Below are 21,474 nucleotides of genomic sequence, written 5' to 3' on the forward strand. Positions count from 1 at the left end.
ACAACACTAAATGCTGACAAAGATATTGAGAAACTGAATCTCTCATACATTCCTGGAGAGAAGGTGAAATGGCATAGCCCCTTTGTATAGCATTTTGGCAGTCTCAAAAAATGAAACATTCATTTTTCAGACAATCCAGAGATTTGCTTCAGAACATTTCTCCACGAGAAATGGAGACTTATGTCCACACAAAAACTTGTGCCTGTGCAAAAACATGTGCAGCTTTATTCACAATAACCCCAAAATGGACACAACCTAGATGTCCTTCACTTGGTGAATTGTTAAACAAAATATGTAGTATAGCCACACCATGGAATACTACGTACCTGCAAACGCTGAGTGAAAAAAAAGTGAATCCTAAAAAGGTTACATACTGAATTGTTAGGGGGAAAAGGATGTCCCAAAGCAAATTCCATATAGGCTTTGTGGACTCCACCCCCACCCCAGGTCAAAGCCAAAGACACTGGGAACTCCAAATCCCATCCCCACCAAAGGGAAGGTGGCTGGGACCTGAGGGTGGGGTTAAGCAGCCAGGTGGATACAAAAGGCAGACACGTGGGCTTTGGGGGGCTCTCCATTTTTGGGCTCTCGGCCAGCTCACAGCGTCCGGCCAGCTCTGAGAGTGACTTTGGGTTTCCAGGTCGTTGGATCGGGTAGGACGCATTAAAGACTTTATTTCCCCATTTTCTCCCTGAGTTGTACATTTTCCTTATTTCTTTTTCTCTTGTAAATAAACCTTTTATTAACCCTTTTGCGTGTGTCTGTAGTAGAGTATTCATAAGTCCCTTTAAAGCGCGTGGGTGAGGACCCACAGCCAGGAACCTGTTTAATATCAGGGTTGCTCTATAACAGTATGACTTGATTTATATTAACATACTTGAAATGACAAAATTAGAAAATGGGGCGGGGGGCAAATTAGTGGTTGCCAGGGGTTATGGAGGGAATGGGAATGGGGAAAGTGGCTATGCCCCAAGGGATCAACATTCGGGATCTTTGGAATGTTTGGGATTTTTGGAACGTTCAGCATCTTGACTGTATCAGCATCGATATCCTGGTTGTGAGATTGTCCTATAGTTTTGCAAGAAGTTTCCATTGAGGCCAAGAGCACACAACAGCTCTCTGTGTTATATCTTGTGCCATGTGAATCTATAAAGATCTCAAAAAGCTAGATACAGAACAATCTCTTAACTCCCAGATTCCCAATTTGCTGACCATACTTTCAGTTACCAGAAGGAACACTTCAAGCCCTCAACGACCATGTCTAGCCGGCTTCCTCTGATATTCCAGCCAAGCCCGTCCTCCAAGCTTTCACACTGTGTATTTAAAACATGGAATGTCAGGTCTGGGATATTTTGTAACTGATCAAATAACCGGTCACTTTGTTGGGTTTTGGGTCTCCCAGAACCTCCATGGATAACCATTCAAGTAAATAACCATTCAATTACCATTCATAGCACAGGCAGTTGGAGGGCCCGCCCCTCCAACTCCCTGCCCTGGGGCGGCTGCCTTTAGTCCTGTCCTGCATGCATATTGCAAAGCTCCCCCTAAAGTCATCTTTCAGGCATGGGACCTGCCTGAGGCCACAGAGCAGGCCAAGCCATTTTGTGGTGCTCACAACCCAAGCTGCTGCTTCAAGGCTGTTTCATTTTGTAACTTAGACCCCAGGCTCAAGGCAGTCTGGACCTCACTGTATACAGACAGGGTGACATTGAGACATCAGTTTTGGGAGAACAGCAGTCCTTTGCAACACCACTGTGATGTAAAGTTGCTTGCGAAAGAAGGAAGGACACGAAGGTTTGCTGAGGTCAGTGTGAGCAGGGGACATTTCTCACACTTCTTGGTGATAAAGGCGTTGACATTCCCGGCCTGCAGGTGAGGAGACTAAAGAGCACAGGGCAAAAGGAGAAGCAAAGCTGATGTGAGCCCAGATAGTCTGGACTCTTAAGTCCAGTGTGTGTTCTTGAACCCCAGTGAGCTACATTACTCTGACCTGTGTAGATGCACCAGAGGTTTTGTTTGGGGGCCTGGTTCTGGAGCTGAGAGAGCTGCAGGAATGGGGATAGAGGGACAAGGCCTGCACCACTGTGCCTCTACCCTACCTCTGACCCTGACCCCCCGGCTTTGATGTGTGTGTCTTCCTGTGTCTCTGGGTGGGATGTGTGTCTCTGTGTGTGTGATGTGAGTGTGTGCCGGTATGCATGGGTATGCCTGGATATGTCTGTCTACCAGTGTTTCTGTGTGTGTGGGAGGGGGTCTGTTCCCTTCTGGGTGGGCTGTGTGTGTCTCTCTGGATGCCATTAGGCTGTGTATCGAGTATGTCTGTCTGTGGGGAGGTCTGTGTGCATGTGTGTAGTGTGTATACATGTGTGTATTTGCTATATCTGCATGTCTCTGTGCATATGTAGTGTAAGTGTGGCTGTGTTGGCTGTGTCTGTACAGGTGGTGTCTGTGTGTGTCTGTGTATGTAGAGTCTGTGTGGCCTGCTTGTGTGTTGGTAGGGGGGAGATTTGTGTTCGTGCATGGTGTGTGTGTGTGTACGTACGTGTGAGTGTGGCGTGTCCGCAGTCACTGAGACTTCTGAGCCCAGCTCTTTTCGGGGACCCCCGGGTGGCCACCCTAGGGCGCGGCCTTCCGCGACTCCAGGCGGGGAGGAGCGCGTGGTGGCCGGGTTCGCGGGCTGCGCCCCTGCTCCTCCCCGCGGGCCGGGCACACGTGGGCCCCGGGCACCGCCTCCCCGCGCCGCCCGCCGGTCCCGCGCGTCCCCACCCACCGCGGGCCGCCCCCGCCGCGGAGCCGGCCCGGGGATAAAGTGGCGGCGCAGACGCCGCGCCCTGTCGCCACGGAGCCGGCGGCGCGCAGCTCAGCCCAGACGAGGACCCGCGGCGCTCGGGGGACGCGACTGCAGCGCTCGTGGCCCCGGTAACTGCCTCCCTGTCCCCGCTCCAGCCTGCAAGTGCCGTCACCAGGGGTGGGGAGCAGCCTCGGGGGTCCCTGGCACGCGCGGCGTGGGCTCCGCACCCGCCGGTGCGCGCGTGTGTGTGCAGAGGGTGTGCGCGCATGTCTGTGCGCGCGCGCGCGCGCGTCCTTCCTGCTCCCTCGCTCCAGCCCCCGAGCCAACTTGTACCCGTCAACTGCATCTTCGCGCTCCCCGCTGTCCCCGCGCAGAGGCGCCCCGCGAAGTCTCCCGGTTTTCCCTGTGGCGTTTCCAGTGACAGCTGCGGGGCTCCATTCCCTGCGCTGTTGGAGACAGGCAGGAAGCAAAGTTTGTCAGGCGCCTCGGGGGTGACTTTGCCTCGGGGACCCGTATTTGTAGGTGTGCGAGGTGCCCCGGTGTGCGCCGCGCTAGTTTCCCTGGTTCCCGGGCTGTGGGTGCCGGGCCCGGGGCCCCTCCCTGCTCGAAGCCCCTCCAGCGATTTGTTTAGGGAAAGTGATGACTCGAACTAGTAGTGGAGAATCGCAGGCGCTGGTCCCCGCCCTGGGGAGGGAGGGAGCTCCGGAGAGCTTGTGAGATCTGGAAGCAGGCTCCAGGGCTCAGCGCCCCAAAAGCCGGAGAGGCAGGATCTGGGGGCAGGGCGCAGGGTGGGGGAGCAGGGGCTTGGGAGCTGCTTGAATGCCGCCCTGTGACCGCCGAGATGAGGGAACAGCCCTTATTTGCCAGGCTCTGATTCTCGAGGCCGACGTGGCTGTGGAATGCAAAAGCCAGAACATGATGGAAACAGGTTTGTCATGGCATCTTTGGAATTTCAGACAGGAGGAATTAATCGGAGTATCATCCACCTCATTATTGTGCCCCTTTGAAACTTCCTTGGGGATTTTAAGATAGATGGATCTCGCAGCTGGGTCTTTATACCCACAGAGCTGACTATAATTTCCACTTGATTACAGCTAAAATAGTCTTTAAGATGAAGTTTCCTGAAATGATTTAAAATAAACACAGATGGGAAGGGGGGAAGCTGTAATGAAGCACTTAAAAAATAAAGTGAGCATTTTCTTAAGAACAAATGGGATTTTTTAGTCTTGGCGAGATTGCAAGATATATATGTTGTTTTTTAAAGCTTTGACATGGAGGCTTTTTAAAAACTGCTTTTAAAAGACATGTTACTGACTCCGAACAAGGCTTGCCTCCCCTAGCTCTGTGTTTTTGCCATCTTCCTGACTTTGAATATGTCCTCTTTTCTTCCAAGGACTGGAAGATCCTGTCAGAATGCCCGAGGAAAGTTCTCCCAGGAAGACCCCGCAGAGCGTCCCCTACCAGGACCTCCCTCACCTGGTCAATGCGGATGGGCAGTACCTCTTCTGCAGGTACTGGAAGCCCACGGGCACACCCAAGTAAGTCTTCCCCCGCCCCAGGCTGCTCGGAACATTCCCGCCTGCCTCTGCTCCTTCCTGGGGCTTTGCCTTGGGGGCCACTTTCTCTGTGACCCACTTCACATGCCGTTTGAATGTTAGGCGCCGCAATGCTGGCAAAACGGAGATGTACACATTCATCATTTTTTTAAATAAAGAAGCAGGAGTTCTATTTTCATTTTATAACAACTAGGATGCGGATCCTTCTGTATGGTCATATTCAAAAATTACCCGTGACTTTATTTTTTTGCACTGGAGTGGATTTCCTGTTGTACAGGCATTCCTTTTTCCCAACCATTACAGAAAACCACCCTATCAGATAGGGAAATTAGAACCTTTTATACAAGATACAGAAAACAGAGAGAGAAATAGAAATGGATGTAGAAAATACATAAACTAGAGAGAATATATTAAAAAACAGAAATACATACATGGTAACCTTTGTTCTCTTTCCTGTATGATTACGCGCTTCAGAAGGTGTCACATGTGTGTAGCTGGGAAGAAGAAAGGTTCTGGGTATTTCCTTCTGATTTCTTGCCAGCTCAATTACTTTGTACATTCTCCATCAAGGATTTGTCTTGCCTTCAGAAGCCGGCATTGGGACTACACACAATAAGACAGCTGGTCTGCTGCTCCCTCCTCTTGTATGAAACAGGGAAAACCCGACTTGTTTGTGTTATTCAGGGAAAGAAATTATTTGTGGTAACCAATTGACCTAGTGACGAGCAAATGTTTCCTGTTTATTGGGCATTTTACCTGTTTCAGAGGCCTCTGTTTCCTAGGGGACACGGTGTGCATCCTGTCTCCTTTTGTGTTTCAGAAATCGCCCAGCCTTTGCAAAAGTATAAAATTTCACCTCTATCTTCAACAAGGTGTGTAATCCAGGTAGCTGCACATTCACCAAGAAATACGGACTTTTAAAAGATCTGGCTGAAAATCATAGCTTCAAGGCAGCTATACAAACTGACTGTTGAAACAGGCTGTTAATTGTTCCTACCAGTTCTGGCAATGTCTTTCTGAAAGATTTCCTGCAGAAGAGAGTGGGTCTGTCTGTATGTGCATATGTATTTGAGGAGGGAGAGAGCCTTCCTAAGCATTGTTGTTAATTCTCCATTCTGACTTTCTTTTTTTAAAGATTTATTTATTTATGCTGGGGTATAGGCCGGAGACGCGGGGGGTGAGAGGATTCACCAGAGACAGAGTGGGGAACAGAACAGGCAGACTGACTGAAGTACACTGCTGAGGGGAGCAACGGGCGAGTCAGGAGAGGTCTGCCTTGCCATGGGGGTTGCTCCTTGGCTGGCTGGGGATCGAACTCGTGCTGCAGAGGCTGCAGATTGCTTCATAGTGCGGTGCTTAACCCCTTGCGCCACCAGGGAGGCCCCCCCATTCTGACTTTTTTCTCTACTCTGACTTAACTGGTTGTAGGAATGAATACTTTTGCTTTGAGTCCTAACAACTTAGTTGGTATGTGGTGAGTTATTTTTCAATATAGACAAAGGACTGAGAATGGAAAGTAGAAGTTTTAAATGTCAAAGTCTAAGACTTCGACATCTTTCTTGGATGAGTGAGGAGATTGTGCTAGATTGAGGTCAATGAAGTCACATGGGCCTGCCATCTTCCAGTGGGGGCGGGGCGGGAGGGTCATTGCAGATAGCTGCCCTTCGTTGCCTGTGACCGGTTTTCACAGTCTCCATGCTGATGTTGCCTTGTGGGGAGCTGCATGGTAGGGAGCTCTCTCTCTGCTGCTTTACTTTTGCTCCAGCTCACTAGGTTGAAATGAGCTGTCTCTGGGAAGTCAGTGTTTGTGCTGTGGTGGGTGCCCTTGGGGATAAGAACAGAGTGGAAGGTTGAGGCCGTTGGGCCCTAAGCTTTGAAGAGAAATGTGGTTTGGGATGGCAGGTGATGGCCCAGGTCTCAAGTCTCTGGCCTAGGTGACCTGGCTCCTGCTGCAGACCCTGCCTGAAGGAGCTCACCCACCTCGGGGCTCGCCTCCAGCCCCCGGAGGTGATGCAGGTCAGTAAACTGCTGTTTGGGTTGGGGCACCTCCCTCTCTGTTAGGAAAGTCCTGGAGGCCCCCTGTAGTGAAACATGGTAACCCTGTGGTTGCTGGGTCTTGGGGAGTGTCAGGGGCTCCAGGAGGAGAGCTCGTGGCAGCAAGAGTGGCGGCGAGGCAATGGGGGCAGAGGTTTGTGCCAAATGGCATGGAAGCCTTTGCATATCTAAGTAACTGAGACCAGCCCCTTGGGCAAGGCCAGCTGCTAGGCAGGCTCCCTCTCGCACGGCCTGGTGCGTCTCTTCTCCTGTCTTTCACCTTTGCTGTTGCTGCTTTTAGGAAAGGGGAAAAGAGCTCAGGTCACCATGGGCCTCATCCTGGCCCCGACACACCCTGTCCCCCTCTTTGGCCCCAGGCCTTCCCTCTATAGGTGGGGAAAATGCTGGTCAAATGTCATCTTCTCTCCATCTCCCCCACACACTTTTAAATCTTTCTCATTGAGGCCCTTGGGGTCTCAGAAGCCATCCCGGGATCCCCTCTTGTGGGGGTATCTACCTACCTCTGTTAGTGGTCACTGGTTTGGATTGGTTTCCTGGTCAACAAGTTGCCTCCAGCTCCTTAGGCCTGCTCAGAGCACCTGAGCACATTCTCTCACTGAAGCCTGTGCTGGGCTCCAGGACAGGCTCTGCAGGCAGCTCGGAGCTGTGCTGGATCACAGGTGTCGCCATGACTGGTAACCGGCTGAACCTGCTTGTGGAATAAATGATGCCTTTGTAAGTACTAGCTTCCTCACACTGAGGCCTGGGAAAGAAGACATTTCATGGGGTGGTGGCTACAGTGTGTGTATCCAAACACAATAAGGTTTTTAACATAGCAGAGGCTCAGTATTTAATAATTGTGAACCGGAGATTTTTAAGCCTACATTTGGCAGGGCCCAGGCAAATTCATGCTCATCTGGTAGTATTTACGGTGCTAACAACAAGCATTATACTTGTGGGGTAGCAGAACTATCTCATACCAATTATCAAGTATGTCTTGGGGTCTGGACTAGATGCTCTATGTACATGGCCTCACTTTACTTTCACATCAGCCTGGAGGCAAATATTATTCTCTATGTTTTACAGATGAGGGAATGGAGACCCGACACAGCCCAGCTGGCAGTGGCTAGATTTGCTCTAGATCCCTCTGACTCCAGTTTTCTTAACTCACCCCCACGCAGGGCAGCTTTTGTTTTAATTAGTGCTGTCTTCCTGATAGAGCCTTACATTGTTTGTTAGGTAAAGAGTGATAGAATAACTAATTCTCCTTAATTGTTCATCACATATTAAGAGATTAAGGAAAATGTATCCATTCTGAAACCAAAAAAAAATGTCTTTGATCGCTTGGGGGGACTGGCTGCCTTGTCCAGTATCCTGGAGTTTTAAACTGCTGGTTGTGCAACAGGTTTCTCCTGATCAGCAGGGCAGTGGAGTCTGGCATAGACGGGGCTGAGCTGCTGTGTGGACTCTTGTGCACCTTTGAGTGACATTTTGCCCCTTTGAATTCAGTCCACCAAGTGACCCTCAGCCCACTCAGAGGGCTTCGCATTCACAGCTGAGGGTTCCTGAGCTATCCTCAGAATTGTGAGGCGCTCCTAACCCAGGTGATAACCGCGTATAAGTTTTGCCCCGGGGAAGGGTTGCTGCTGGGGGTGATATGAAACAATGTTCAGGGTGATGACTTCGACTGCAAAATAGTCCTTTGATTCAGCCTGACCAGGAAGGCAGGCGAGTGTGCTGTAAGTGTATGGCTGGCCAGATGTGACCCCAGCACATGTGACCCAGGCATGGACCAGATCACATCCTTGTGCTTATCAGCAAGGTCTGGTAGAAGTAGAGGCATGTTGACGTGCTCCGTTAGCACTCTTCAGCTGGTGGCTCCCTCATGCTGTGCGTCCTTGGCCTCTGGTAGCCCTTGAACTCCGTAGCCCTGACAGGCTTTCCTTCCAGTAGCTTCTATTAAGATCACAGCTAGTGTATTGAGGGAGCTGTTTCGAGTGTGACTGTCCCTTGCTCACAGATGTCCCAATGCAAACCCCTAGGGAGGCGAGCCCTCCCACCCTGCCTGGAGAATCACTGGAATTCACGAGTGACTCATCTTTGAAAGTTCCATCTAGCATTTTGTTCCAAATTCCTCTGTATTTGCAGAGATCTTCCAGAGCAGAAGGCCCTGGAGTTCCTTCTCCAGACCTTGTTGCTTTTGTGCCCCTTTCATTCCTTGCCTGGCTTTTCCCTCCTGTGACTGCAGCCACCCTCCCCTCACAGCTCCAAAGGACTGAGCTGCCACCTGCCCCCCAACAGTCCCGCAGCGGGTGTGTGTTTAGGATTTTCATCCTGATGACTTGAGGTTGGGGTGAGTGGGGGGCTCACGGCAGGGGGTGTGGCATCATTTTGGGAATCTCTCCAAGTTCTCAGTAGTGGCTTTGGGTGGGGTCAGTAAGTGAGGCTTCCCAGTCCTTCTGCCCCCCTTTCTATTCCTTAATCCCTGGAGTGGGACTCAGCTGACATCTATACCTCTGCCCTGCCCTCTCCTCCGGCACCTTGACCCTGCTATCCACCACACCTTCACAGCCCTAGGTGGGACCTTGGCCAATGCCACCTTACAGCACTTCCTCCTGCCAATGCAAATTAACCTGGAGAAGTGCAGTGTCCCAGATCTGGGATCTGTTTAAATGCTACACGGCATCCTCCCTGCCTGCCACCCTCATCATGTCCTCCTTTCATCAGTCACCAGCCACGTGGGTGTGGCACCTGTGGTCTTCCAGTGCCTCCAGAAGATAAGGGTCCCTCCCAATCAACTGGCTCTGGACCATGGAGATGCCAAGTCTTCACCAACTGGCTGGACATAATTTCGACCCCCACTGCCCATCAGGAAGTCATGTTCTGGCCTTTTCCTATTCTCCCCTCTCCCTTAGATTTCCTAATCAGGTTGTAAGTCAATTATTTGGCACCTTTCTTACCCCAGCCTGGATGTTTGTCAGTGTTCTCTGGCTCTGCTTACAGGCGTACGCATCCCACCTCCCTATGCAGCTCCCCACCCCACCCCCCACGAGGAGTCACTGCATCCCTTACTTTGGTTAACACATTCTCAGGGTCAACCAAATCACATCCCTTCTTTGTCCCTAAAAGTTGCCTTTTGAGCCCCATCCTGTTGGTCTCCATGGATTAGACAGCTGAACTCCCCCTGCACCCAGTACCTTTGCCTTCCCCCCGACTGTCAGCTGGGATAGCTTTGGGGCTCCCCGGGGCCTCTGTGGCAAGACAGGCTCTGAGGGCTCACCCCTGAGAGGGCCCCTGCTCCTCACGCTCAGCCTGTCATGCGGCCGACAGCAGCATACTCCAGCAGGCTCATGGGTTGAGGCTGACTGTCCCAGCATTTGTTGGGCAGCAGCATGCAGAAAGGGTGGCAAAACCCACTCTGATGAAAGGGTGGTAGACAAACACATGGATAGCAATGATGTGACATAGCTAGAGATAGGCCTGCCATGAAGCCGTGAGGAGCCGAGTGAGAAAAGGGAGCCCTTCCTGGCAGATGCAGCCCCTCTGGTGTCTGACTCGGTGAACAGAGTATGGGCTGGATGTCAGCTCCTACTCACCCTTTCAGCTAGGGCTTTTGAATGTATTCCACCCCCGAGCAAGGCATGCAGGGGGAGGGAATGAGACAGGAAAGTGTGAGCGGCACAAAGTTGAGGAGCTACAGCAGCATGGTTCTATTGGGGCGTACGGCAGAATGAAGCTAGCAGAGTCAAATGAAGCCAGACAGTAGAAGGCGGCTGGGCCCTGGGGGGTCCTGCAGGCCAGGCTACACGCTGGAACTTGAACCTCAGCGTTGGGGGGTATGGACAGCTTTACAGCCAAGCAGTGGTGCAGTTTAGACTGTAGCTTGGAAACCAGCTGGCTGGAGGTGTTTGCTGTGATCCAGGTGGTCGGTGAAGAAGACCGGGTCATAGTCTAGTGGTGGCACTAGATTAAGTCAGCCATACCCAGTGATGATGGGTGGTGGGAGAGGGGAGGGGCTGTCAGGTGTCTCCCCAAGTGCAGGCAGGGAACATGAGATTCTTGTCCTAGCACCCACCTTCACATATTTATTCTCTGGGGCTGCTCTCTGCCAGGGAGAACAGGTGGGGTCTCCATGCTTTGTGAGATACTTGACTGGGGCGTGGCTGGAAGGAGCCGGTAGGAGAAACAGAGAAGGCTGGCTAAACAACCCCCATCACTGATAAAATCTTAATGACAGGGACGTGTTTACTCGTGAAGTTAAGCAAGGAATTATGTTTTACGTTGTTTTCCTTCCTCAATGAGGATTCAGAAATTAAGCCACTTTGACTTGCTATCTGTTGTTTCATGAAATTTACATTAAGCCCTGAGAAAATGGACCTTGCTGCTCATTTTATAGCCTTGCCATTATTAGATTGTTCCCTTCCAGTACCACCTCTATTTTCTTTTGCCTTTTTTAAGAATTTCCAAAAAGTTTCTTACTTGTTTGAAGCTGCTGGTCTCCTGATGTTTGGTGCCTTTGTCAAGCGTAGCGAATTGCCTTAGTTTTAAATAGGGCGTCTCTTCTGAGCTTTTTTTTTTTTTTTGAAGATTCTTCCAATAGCAAAGATTTTTTTTGATGGCAAGAGGAAAGGCCGGCTGCTATTCTTGCAGTTGATTTTTCCAACAGCTTCGTTAAGGGATAATTTCTTCCAGTTGCTATAAGAATGTTCTGCAGATACAAATCTGGCTTTGTTTGGCAGTGGAGTCTAAGAAAAAAATAGCAAAATAAGCTGCTTCCTGAATAGCAACCGTTGTCCACCATTGTCTATTTATCGGCACCTTTTAGGTCCAGATCTTAATCACAGATGCACTTTGTCCTTGACTGCAAACCAAACGATTGGTTATTGTATAAATGGAGGAAACAGCCTTTAGTGGTGCGAAGTTTTACAGCTGAGATTGTGAGATGACCCTTGTCCCATATTTGAGGGGCATCCAGGGTTCTCGCTGGTGGGAGGTTCTTCTCGTTTCACACAGCCTTGTTCGCTGGGCGTGGGGGCAGGGATGCTGATGCTGGGCATGGCCTGGAACTGGGGGAACTGATGTTGTTCTCTACGTTTGAGCGCCTGATCAACTACAACAGGGGGCTGTGTGTGGCTAGAAGGGCTGTGTGCTACGTGCCACTCAGCGTTTTCTTGGCCACCTGGAGCCTGACATGGCCCTCTCTGTGCTGTGCTGAGCATCATGTCCACTCCTGACATCCCAGCAGTCCGCTTGTGTGCGGTAATGAACAGGCATGGCTCATCCTCCTGCAGAAGGTTCAAAGACGCTGCCTCTCCCAGGGTCTGGCTCAGTCAAATTTCTGGAAAGGAAGAAGGCCGGAAGGAGGGAGGGACGAAGGGGTGAGAGAGAGAGAGAGAGAGAGAGAGAGAGAGGGGGGGGGGGGCGCACGGGGGGGGGGGGGGGGGGGGGAGCCTTGTTTGTTTCGGAAAAGGTATCTTCAATTGATGTTAAGGTAAAGGGGAATTTGACCTTCCTTTCCTTGAACAAGTTTTCAGACCCAGAAATATTTAGAAGGTTCCCTGGGGTAGGCTTCATAGAGCTCAGCTGGAAGTAATTGGCCTTGTGAATCTCACCTTGGGCTACCTTTAGGGAATCTGTGCCTGTGGTCTTGCACTGCTGCATCCAGAGAGCAGTGTTGGGGGTGGATGGGCCGAGAAAGGCTGAGGTTGCTGAATCTGTGATGTACCTCTCCCACCAAAATGTGGGCTCTCCAGTACTTTGCTCCTCCGTGCACATATTCTGTCCCTGGTAGGACGCGTGGCCGGCCCTCAGTGTTCAGTGAGGAATCTGCTCCAGCAAGAAGAAAGGGACTTGGGAGCATGTAATTAATAAAACTATATTTTTTTCTGTGGAGGGATTCAGATTTGAGTACTACAGTGTCCTTTGAGTCCTCTGCTCTCTCTAACCTTTGGGACATCCCAAAGTTGGTAGAGTGCTTTAGGGGGTTCAGGACTGAATCTTCTGACATCATGGGTGATGAGTGTATGCATTTTTCTGGAAAGGAAAATGGATCATGGACTCCACCTGACCTCAAAGTGGGGGCTGTCCTTGACCCCAGAGCTCTGTGCCAACCTCTCCATCCCGCAGATGGGCTGAGGCTCAGAGGGTGAACCTGGTCTGGGGACCTGTGTGGGCTGGAGCGCAGTCTTCTGGCCATGTTTTACCCCTGCTCTATACCCTTTCTCAGAAGTTGCTCCCTTACCTCAGCTTATGGGTGTAAATGGAAATATGGGTGTGAACTACAAACTTATGGGTGTAAACTCCCAGTGGGGAGTTAAATCAACCCCCAGTTAGGGGCAGAGGTTTTAATTGCCAGCTCCCTTTCCTCCACCAGAATCTGTTCTACCCTGTCTTCATTTTGGTGGTTTTGTTTTTAGTGTTAGAAGTGTGTGGACACCCGGGTGATGCACAAAAGGTATATGGAAGTGTGTGAACTCAGAAAGATAGCAGAAGATTTATCTCCAGGACCCAAGAGGTGGAGAGGGAGGAAGGGGGAATTGTGGGAGGACAGGAAGCCCAGGCCCAGAGGCCTGTGGGAAAATGAGAGCTGAGTGTGGCAGAGGAGGTAAAGGGCCTCCAAATAAAGAGTGAAAAATAAATGAAAAGAGAGTTTGAAGGTAAGGGGAGAACTGCCTGTTCTGGCCAAATGTACACTGTGGTTAATCTCACCTTGTCAGGCCAAGCAGATCAGTTTCTCCAGTCTACCTGACTAGGGCAAAAAGTCCCTGGTTAAAAAATTGCTCTTTCGACATTTTGGAAGTTTTACTCTGTTTATTCTGTTTAGTTGATCTTAAATAGACATATTTCAGGGAAGAAACTGGAAGCAGAACAAAGCAGGTCAATGCCTTAGAGCAGAGCACTGGCCCTGCATCCAGACCAACAGGTCCAGAATGGGCTGACAGTCTGGACGGACGAAACTTAGGGCCAAGAATCTATTACTTAACCAGTCTCAGCATCAGTTTCCTCATCTTTAAAACTGTGCCTTCCCTCTAGGATGGGGGCCAATGTCTGTCACATCATTGAGATGCGGGTGTGACCTCTTACTCCTTTATGTGGCCTTTTCTGTCTGCCTCCCTCATAGGTCTGGCAGCCTCCACTGGTGTTAGGCTTGTTTGTTTCTCACCATCATCCCTTACTTCCTGCCACCTTCATGGCAAACACCAGTCACATAAGACCTGGAGTGAAGGCACAGTGATCCTTGTGAATCCCACCCTGACTTCTGTTCCTGTGACACCAGGCTGTATGCTTTTCCCCAGCATTCCAGTTGTTTACTTTTTATCCCTTAACAGTTAAAAATCTGCTCCATTTCAGTGAGATTTCAGACTCCCAGATAAACTGCTAGAGCAGCTGAGTGCTTAGTTTACACAATGAATGAAACAGGAAACTGTAGTCTAAAGTACCTGTCAGAAGATGAATTTGGAATGACTGATTCAGGAGTGTGAATTTATGTGGCCATTGTGTTAGTCTGTTCACCCTGCCATGAGGAAGCTGTTGGTGATGAAATGATTTTTGAGATAACACATAGTTAGGTTAAGTAGATGCTTTATTATCTCATAGAAGATCTTTGTGACATTATCTGAGGTATAACTCTTGACTGGCAGGAGAGCCAGGCTGTACTTAGTGAGTACACCTGGGGATTAATGCAAGCAACCGTATGAAAGTATCCAGTGTATTTTAAGTTGTCTGTGTCTTAAGTTATTTCAGTCTTTGGCATGCATTTCTCTTTTGATACCGATTATATACCAGGATTGTGTGGAAGTGTTTGTACTGCAAAGAATGAGATTGCTGTATAAATGTCATCCTGTCACTTAATCCCTCTGGTGTAGGAGGATGATCTGGAGTACACTAGTAATCTACTAATTAGATTAGTAATTCACTACTGCCTGACGAGTGTTTAGCTTGCAATTCTGAGGGTTGGCATTTTGTGCTGGGCTCAGCTGGGTGGTTCTTCTGCTAATCTTGGTTTGGTTGGGCTCCCACATGTGTCTCTTGTCAGCTGCTCCATCCATGGGGACTGTCAGGCAAGCTGGTCTTGGATTGTTTTATTTACATGCCTCACAATTGGCAGGCTCTTGGCAGGAGTACCTCAGTTCTTCTCTTCCTGGCCTCTCATTCTTTATTGGAGTAGCTCACATTTGCTTTTTGGGGTGGTGATGTTTTCAGAACAACGAAAGAACAAAACCTATGTACAAGTGTTTTCCTGGTCTCTGCTTGTGTCAATATTACAAGTGGCCTATTAGCAAAGCAAGTCAGCCCAGAGGTGCTATGAGAGAGAAGATTCAAGGATGAGGGCAGAGAATATTTTGTTGCCATTTTTGAAATCTGCCATAAAGGGAAAAGATGGTGCTAAGACTTGGGCAGGCAGAGTTGAAGTTTTATTCTGCCTCTGAGTAGCGTTAGACAGTATATTGTCTCTTAGGCCTTCCAGCAAGTTCCCAGAGATTTTGAATTTTATATATCTCTGGGATAGTTTGTGTTTCATGGTAGTAGGACAACCTATGAATTGAAAAAATCAGAAATTCCTCAGAAAGTGTAGTCCAAAGTACCTGTCAGAAGATGAATTTGGAATGACTGATTCAGGAGTGTGAATTTATGTGGCCATTGTGTTAGTCTGCTCACCCTGCCATAACAAATAACTACAGACCAGGTGACTTAAACAGCAGAAATTTATATCCTTATAGTCTTGAAGACTGGAAGTCTAGGCTCAGGGTGCCGACCAGAGCTGGTTTCTGGTGAGAGCTATCTTCTGGCTTGTGGATGGCCACCTTCTCTCTATGTCCTCACATGGCCTTTTGGAAAAGAAAAACAAAATTAGACAATTCATATTTTCTGATTTCAAAGCTTACCACAAAACAACAATAACCTGACACTGCTCCTGGTCTAAGGAAGGGAAAGAATTGAGAGTCCATGAAAACCCATTTACCTGTGGTCGAATGATTTTTGACAAGGGTGCTAAGACAATTCACTGGGAAAATAACACATGGCATTGGGGCAGTTGAATATCTACATGCAAAAGAAGAACGTTGGAGCTCTACCCCATACCATACACAGAAATAAACTCAAAAACCTAAGTGTAAGAGCTAAAACTATAAAACATTATAAGAAAATTTGGGAGTAAATCGTCATGATCTTGGATTTGGCAATAGTTTCTTAAATGTGACACAAAAAGAAAAAAACAACAAGAAAAAAAATAAATCGGACTTTGTTACTTTAAAAGCTTTTGTTCTTCAAAGTGTATTCTTAAATAGCACTGTGCAGCAGTGGTTGTAGATGAAGTCTACTCAAGGATGAACACGCTATGCAGCCACATGTCTCAGTCAACACTACGACCTGCCACTCATCCAGGACCATTTTCCCCAACAGAGGTCAAAATTGAAAAGCAGGGGCCTCCTCCCTGGTGGCGCAAGGGGTTAAGCACCACACTGTGAGGCATTCCACAGCCTTTACAACACGAGATCGATCCCCGGCTGACCAGGGAGCAACCCACATGGCACAGAAGACCTCTCTTGTCTCTCCCGCTGCTCTCCTCAGCAGTGTATTTCAGTCAGTCTGCCTGTTCTGTTCCCCACTCTGTCTCTGGTGAATCCTCTCACCCCCCACATCTCTGGCCTATGCCCCAGTTCTGGTATGCATAAACAAATAAATCTTTAAAAAAAATTGAAAATCAGACCTATGTGGAAGAGAAGCATTTGAAGACAACACCAGACTCCATCCAAAGAAGAAAGAGAGGGTGAACAAACATCTTTCAGTGATCAAAACCTCAAGCAAAGATCAGCTTGTGAAGCTCCTTCTGCAAGCTCAAAAAAAAAAAAAAAAAAAAAAAAAGGAAACACAACTGGTACAGAGTTCTGTGGTCCTTGGGGCTGGCAGTAACATCAAAGCATCCCCTTTTCTACATCTTGTGGATCAGAATACAAGGGAAAAAATGAATGAGAATCCTTCACTGACTTGCTCCTGCAAATGACCCCAACCAAGGAAAAGCTGTGTAAAATTTGTATTATCAGGTGTTAAAATGAGTATAAAAAATTGGCATATATCTCTATGTCTGTGTATAAAGTTAACATAAGTGCTTACATATGAAACTAGGTCAACATACAGGACATTGGAGAGATGAAGATTAGCCTATGATTAAGAACTAACTTTTTGAACCTCAACATTTGGGAAAAGGGAAATGAAGATTTTTCACAGGATTATGGAAAAAAGCAATAAATTTAAAGGAAAGAAAATATTTGTAGGAACAAAAAAAAGAGTACAGTCCCAAGAAAGGGAGGGAATATTTATAAATCATCCACCTGATAAATGGTGTGGCTACTTTGGAAAACTAGCAGTTTTTTAAAAGGTTAAACATAGTTACCCTATGACCTAGCAGTTCCACTCCTAGGTATACCAAAGACAACTGAAAACATATGTCCACACAAAAACTTGCACATGAATATGTATAGCAGCATTATTTATAGTAGTTAAAATAGGGAGATAATCCTTATCCATCGACTAATGAATAGATAAAGTGTGGTAAATCAGTACAATGGAATATTATTTGACTGTAAAAAGGAGTGAAGTACTGGCACAAGCCACAACGTGGATGATCCTGAAACCATTACTCTAAGTGAAGGAAACCAGTCACAAAAAACAACATATTATATAATTCCATTTATATAAAATGTCTAGTATAGGCAAATCTATTGAAATAAAAAATAGATTGGTAGTTACCTAGGGCGGGGTTAGAGATTGGGGAAGTTAGTGGGTGATAGAAGATTATGGAGCTGCTTTTAGGGGTGATAAAAAATGTCCTAAAATTGATTATGGTAATGGTTGCATTACTCTGTATTACTGAACACCACTGTATACTTTAAAAAGATGAATTGTATGTCTGAATTATATCTTAGTAAGTCACTACCAAGAAATGCAAGTACTTAGGGAAATGAATTAAGGAATATTATGCAAACATTTTAAATGATCTTTACACACACACACACACAAAATCTAATAACGTAGGCAGTTGTTTCGGATATCAGGCCCCCTGTTTCCAGGCCCCAGAAGAGAGGGCCTGGAGGTCCTAGAGCATCTGCAAGGGAAGAAACCAATACGCAGCTATAATCACCTGTCCAACACCTGTCCAACCCACCCTTCAGCCAGCCAGCCGGCTAGTCATCCACCCACTTATTCATTGGTTTCATTAGACAAATATTTAGCAAGTAGTCAGCAAATATTTAATGTGCCAGACTTTGTGCTGGGCCTTGAGAGGTAGAGGACTCACTGAGCCCCTCTAGTCTCTGCCTTCCAGGGACCTGCAATGAAGAGAGAAAGGCAGGCAGGTGAGCCACTTGTACATGCGCCAGAGCTCAGTGGTGCTTTACCTGGAGAGACTGGGGCTTTATCAGCACATCGCTTGTCACAGTCCATGCTCACGCCCTGCCTGACCATTCATTGCATTTGCAATTGCACATACCAGACCAAAGATAGGCTTTGTCTGGCAAAACTGCTCTTTACTGAGCCCCAACTGTGACCCAGGGAGAGCACCTGGCTGGTCTTTGTGACTGAACCTCAAAGGGCTGCAGCAAAGCCAGGCTCCCTAGAACACATGTCTGCATACTTGTGTTTTCTTCGGAACGGGGAAGGAAACAAATCTTTAGGAAGGCTCAAGCTCAAGTATATCTACCTTGCTAGATACTTCTTTGGCTTTGCCTCTCTGACTGATAATACCCACAAGGTGGTCAGCATCATTCTTGCTATTTTATTGATGTGCGGTCTCAGAGAGTCACGTGCTCATAAGTGAGTCAAATCTATTTGCTCCCACGGCACTGTTGCCCATCATCTAGCTCTGCCTCATGAAATGCTTACAGAGCAATTCATATCACTCAGCTGTGGGCACAGGTGCTGTTTGGTGCTCACAACAGCCCATGGAGGGAGGGATACTGACCTCATTTGACAGATAAGAAGACTGAGTCGGTGGTGTAACTCCAGCATCTGCCTTGCTGACACTGGCCTGGATGCAGCTGCCTGTTCAGGTCATAAGCGAGCTCAGGGGCCTCATTACACCCATCAAACGGTGACTATTTCCCTTAATTCATTGCTGTCTGCTCATCGCACCTCTCCTGCATTCCCCATAAATTCCTGATTGTGTATTGCCATCCGTTTGGCATTTCACCACCCAGAAGAACTTAGAGCCATCTGCAGACTTGGAAAGTTCATGCTGTTCTCCTTCCAGGAAAAAAAAAATCAATGTTACATAAGATGGAATGCAGCACATTCTTATAGGAAGGTCGGAGCCACTGTTGGCTGAAGAGAGGCCCGTTAGCTGTACCGGCTCCTTCCTGTTTTGTCCAAGTCCAAAATCACTTTGCTTGGATTTGACAACACCTTCTCCTGCAGGCCTTTAATCAGAATGTCATTGTTATTTTCATGTCCACAGGGAATGCCCTTTCCAGGGTCTCCTGTGGGTTCTGTGTGGAGAATTTTCTCCGGGAGGACTCAGGGCCTCTTCCCAGTGGTCTGTGCCAGTCACTTTGTCCTTTGGATGGAAATGGGCATCTTCTCTGGGGACACATTTCCTCCTGGCACCTCCTGGTTGGCATTTCTCCCTCAGAATGGGCTGCTCCCCCACTCTCATCCCAGGCCATTTTATCTCATTATTGTAAATAAAATTTGCTTTAGTTTTTTTTTTTTTAATGAATATGTTCCTTATAAGATATTCAGAAATTCAAGAAAAGTAGAAAGATACAACAGGACAATTATTGTTAACATTCTCAGACTCTGGGAAGTTGAAAATCACCCTAAAGCTTACGTAGTTTAATTCCTTGGTTATAGAGATGGGGAAACTGAAATGCAGGGGAGTTAGGATCCTTATTCTCTCATAGAGGTCTAGGTGACTGCTACAGGAGCCGGGAGTGTGAGCCCAGTGAGCTGGGGGCCTCGAGTCCCTAGGGCCCAGGAGTCTGCTGGCAAACAAGAAAGCAGTTGTGGGACAGGTGACAGGTGAGCTCAGGGGGTCACTGACTGCTGGGGCAGCAGGGATGGCTTTGCGCCCAGATGCCACTTGAGCTGTACCTGTGAGCCAGTGATAGAGGCGGGCCTGGAGCTCCATGCTGGCTGCTCTCGGCTTACTCTGGCACTTGCCTCTCTGACAGTGCTTTCTGGCTCCTCAAGCCCCCTCTGAGACCCTTTTGGAGGTTCGCCTACCTGACCCCCTTTCATTCAGGTTATTTCTGTTCCATGGTTTGCTCCTTCATCTCTACTTTTGAGTGAGTCTGAAAATGTTTCCCTAGGGCCACAGGGAGCAGCCGGCCCTGACAACGGGGCCTGATGACCACCCCCCCCCACCCATCCCCACCAGCAGAGTTTTGATGGCACATCACAGGGGAATATCCCACATGTCCTGTTGCCACGTGTTCCTCACACCTTGTTCACCTGTGTGATTTTCACTGCACCTGTTAGAATTTAATATTTCTTCATCGCTTTCTTTCACCCCACTTTCTTTTTCATTTTAAATCTATTTCAAGAGGCAACGTTATTCTAACTCAGGAAATGGGAAACCAGCATCAGATACTATCAACAGAAGGTGACCACAGGAGCAAACAAAACCGGAGTGCTCAATTCCACTCTGCAAGGGCTTGCCCAGGGCACAGCGCCTCTGGCTTCTCTCTGGGTCCTGATAACCAACAAGGACGCTCATGTGAGGGGTGTTTCGGACACACGGCACCTCACTGAGGCCTCTCGCCCACTCTTAGTGATGGAATGAGATGGGCTGAGGAGTAAATCATCTTCTCCTTGCACCCTTTACTGCTGTCTATGCAGCAGGGTCCACGTCAGTCCCCACCAGTGTGGGGTGCAGGGGTGGAGAACCTATTGGGGGGAATTCTGCACCTCAGGATTCATCATACTAACTAGTAAATGTTGAGGGTTAGTAACAGTGTCTCTCCATTTCCCCTCACCTGCTGTATGTGTGCACATTTCTGTTCAAAGGTCATCCTATAAACAAACGTGTTATTCTCTTTTCCTATGAGGCTGCCCGTAGAGCACAAGCATCCCCGGTGGCAGGACTTTGCTTGCATTGGGCAGAGTTTGCTCCCAAGTCTGGTTGGCATCTGGGAGGCTGCAGGGGAGCAGCTGAAGGCCAGAGCACACTCCCCCCGACATCTTCAGGTGACCCGGAGGTGGGCCCTCCGCTATTGGGAACAACAGCAAACACAGGTCTTCTTCTTCTTAGTAAATAAGAGACTCAGGCTTAGAAGACAGAGCTCAGGGCTCTTTTACACGGAAGCTGAGTCTGTCTCTCCAACATCTGGCCCCTTGGCTCTCCTTTTCCAGAATCTTCACAGCTGTGAACCTCTTCATTAATGGACCAACCTAAAAGTCCCTCCATGTGCCTTGCACAGACCATTAGTGATTTCCCAAAAGGCCAGTTCCCAGTATTGATCTGGACAGTGGCCTCTGAGGAGCCCTTTGGCAGGAGAACCTTTTCAGAGTCGGCAAGGCCCAGGCTGCCAGAAGAGGCCTCTGAGAGATTACCCGTGTTAATGAAGGGTCTTAATCTTGTGGCCTCTTACCCACACAGACTGCTTTGTGATTAAAAATAAATCATTCCTGAAGGTTGCATCCCCAAAGCATAGGAAATTATTTTGAGGCAGGAGATACCTGATGTCGGAGGAATATTCATTTCCATATAAGTTTCTAACTTCGTTTATGTAAGGCAATTATCCATCTCACTTCACTGGAACTGACGTGTTTTCTGCACCTCTAGGAGGAAGGGGAAATGTGGGAGAGGCTAATTAAGCTTAATTAGGGAAGCAGGATGTCACTTTTGCTCCTCTTGCATTTTGGGCACTGGGACTGCTGGGCTGCTTAGCACTCAAGGGACCTCCACGTTTGTTATTGTGGCATTTTTTTGGCAGCTGTAAGGCACGAACTTGAGTTAGGTGCTCTTGCAGACCCAGCTCTTGTGCAGAAGCGATTGTGTGTGTGAGGGACAACAGAATGTCCTCTGTCCCCAACCTGTTTCTCAACAGTGCTTAACACCACCTCACTTGTATGCATTTGCTAATTTTCTGACTCTGG

The 21,474-nt window shown here is 48.3% G+C and overlaps 1 protein-coding gene across 5 annotated transcripts in view; it reads left to right on the plus strand.

Moving 5' to 3' along the window:
- The window catches only part of MGLL (monoglyceride lipase), a 164,639-nt gene that overhangs the window by 65,085 nt on the left and 78,080 nt on the right, over positions 1 to 21,474 (plus strand). For 2 of the 5 annotated variants that reach the window (XM_037524194.2, XM_037524202.2), the window contains exons 1-2: positions 3,320 to 3,719; positions 4,185 to 4,329. In XM_037524194.2, coding sequence (XP_037380091.1) covers positions 3,611 to 3,719; positions 4,185 to 4,329 — 254 coding nt within the window. In that variant the 5' untranslated portion in view covers positions 3,320 to 3,610. The other 3 variants (XM_054687723.1, XM_037524218.2, XM_037524209.2) reach the window with 3 other exon arrangements.

This window comes from Talpa occidentalis, unplaced genomic scaffold (genome assembly GCF_014898055.3).
Source record: "Talpa occidentalis isolate TD23 unplaced genomic scaffold, MPIMG_talOcc4v2.1 talOcc4.10, whole genome shotgun sequence".
In the NCBI taxonomy this organism is placed as follows: domain Eukaryota; kingdom Metazoa; phylum Chordata; class Mammalia; order Eulipotyphla; family Talpidae; genus Talpa; species Talpa occidentalis.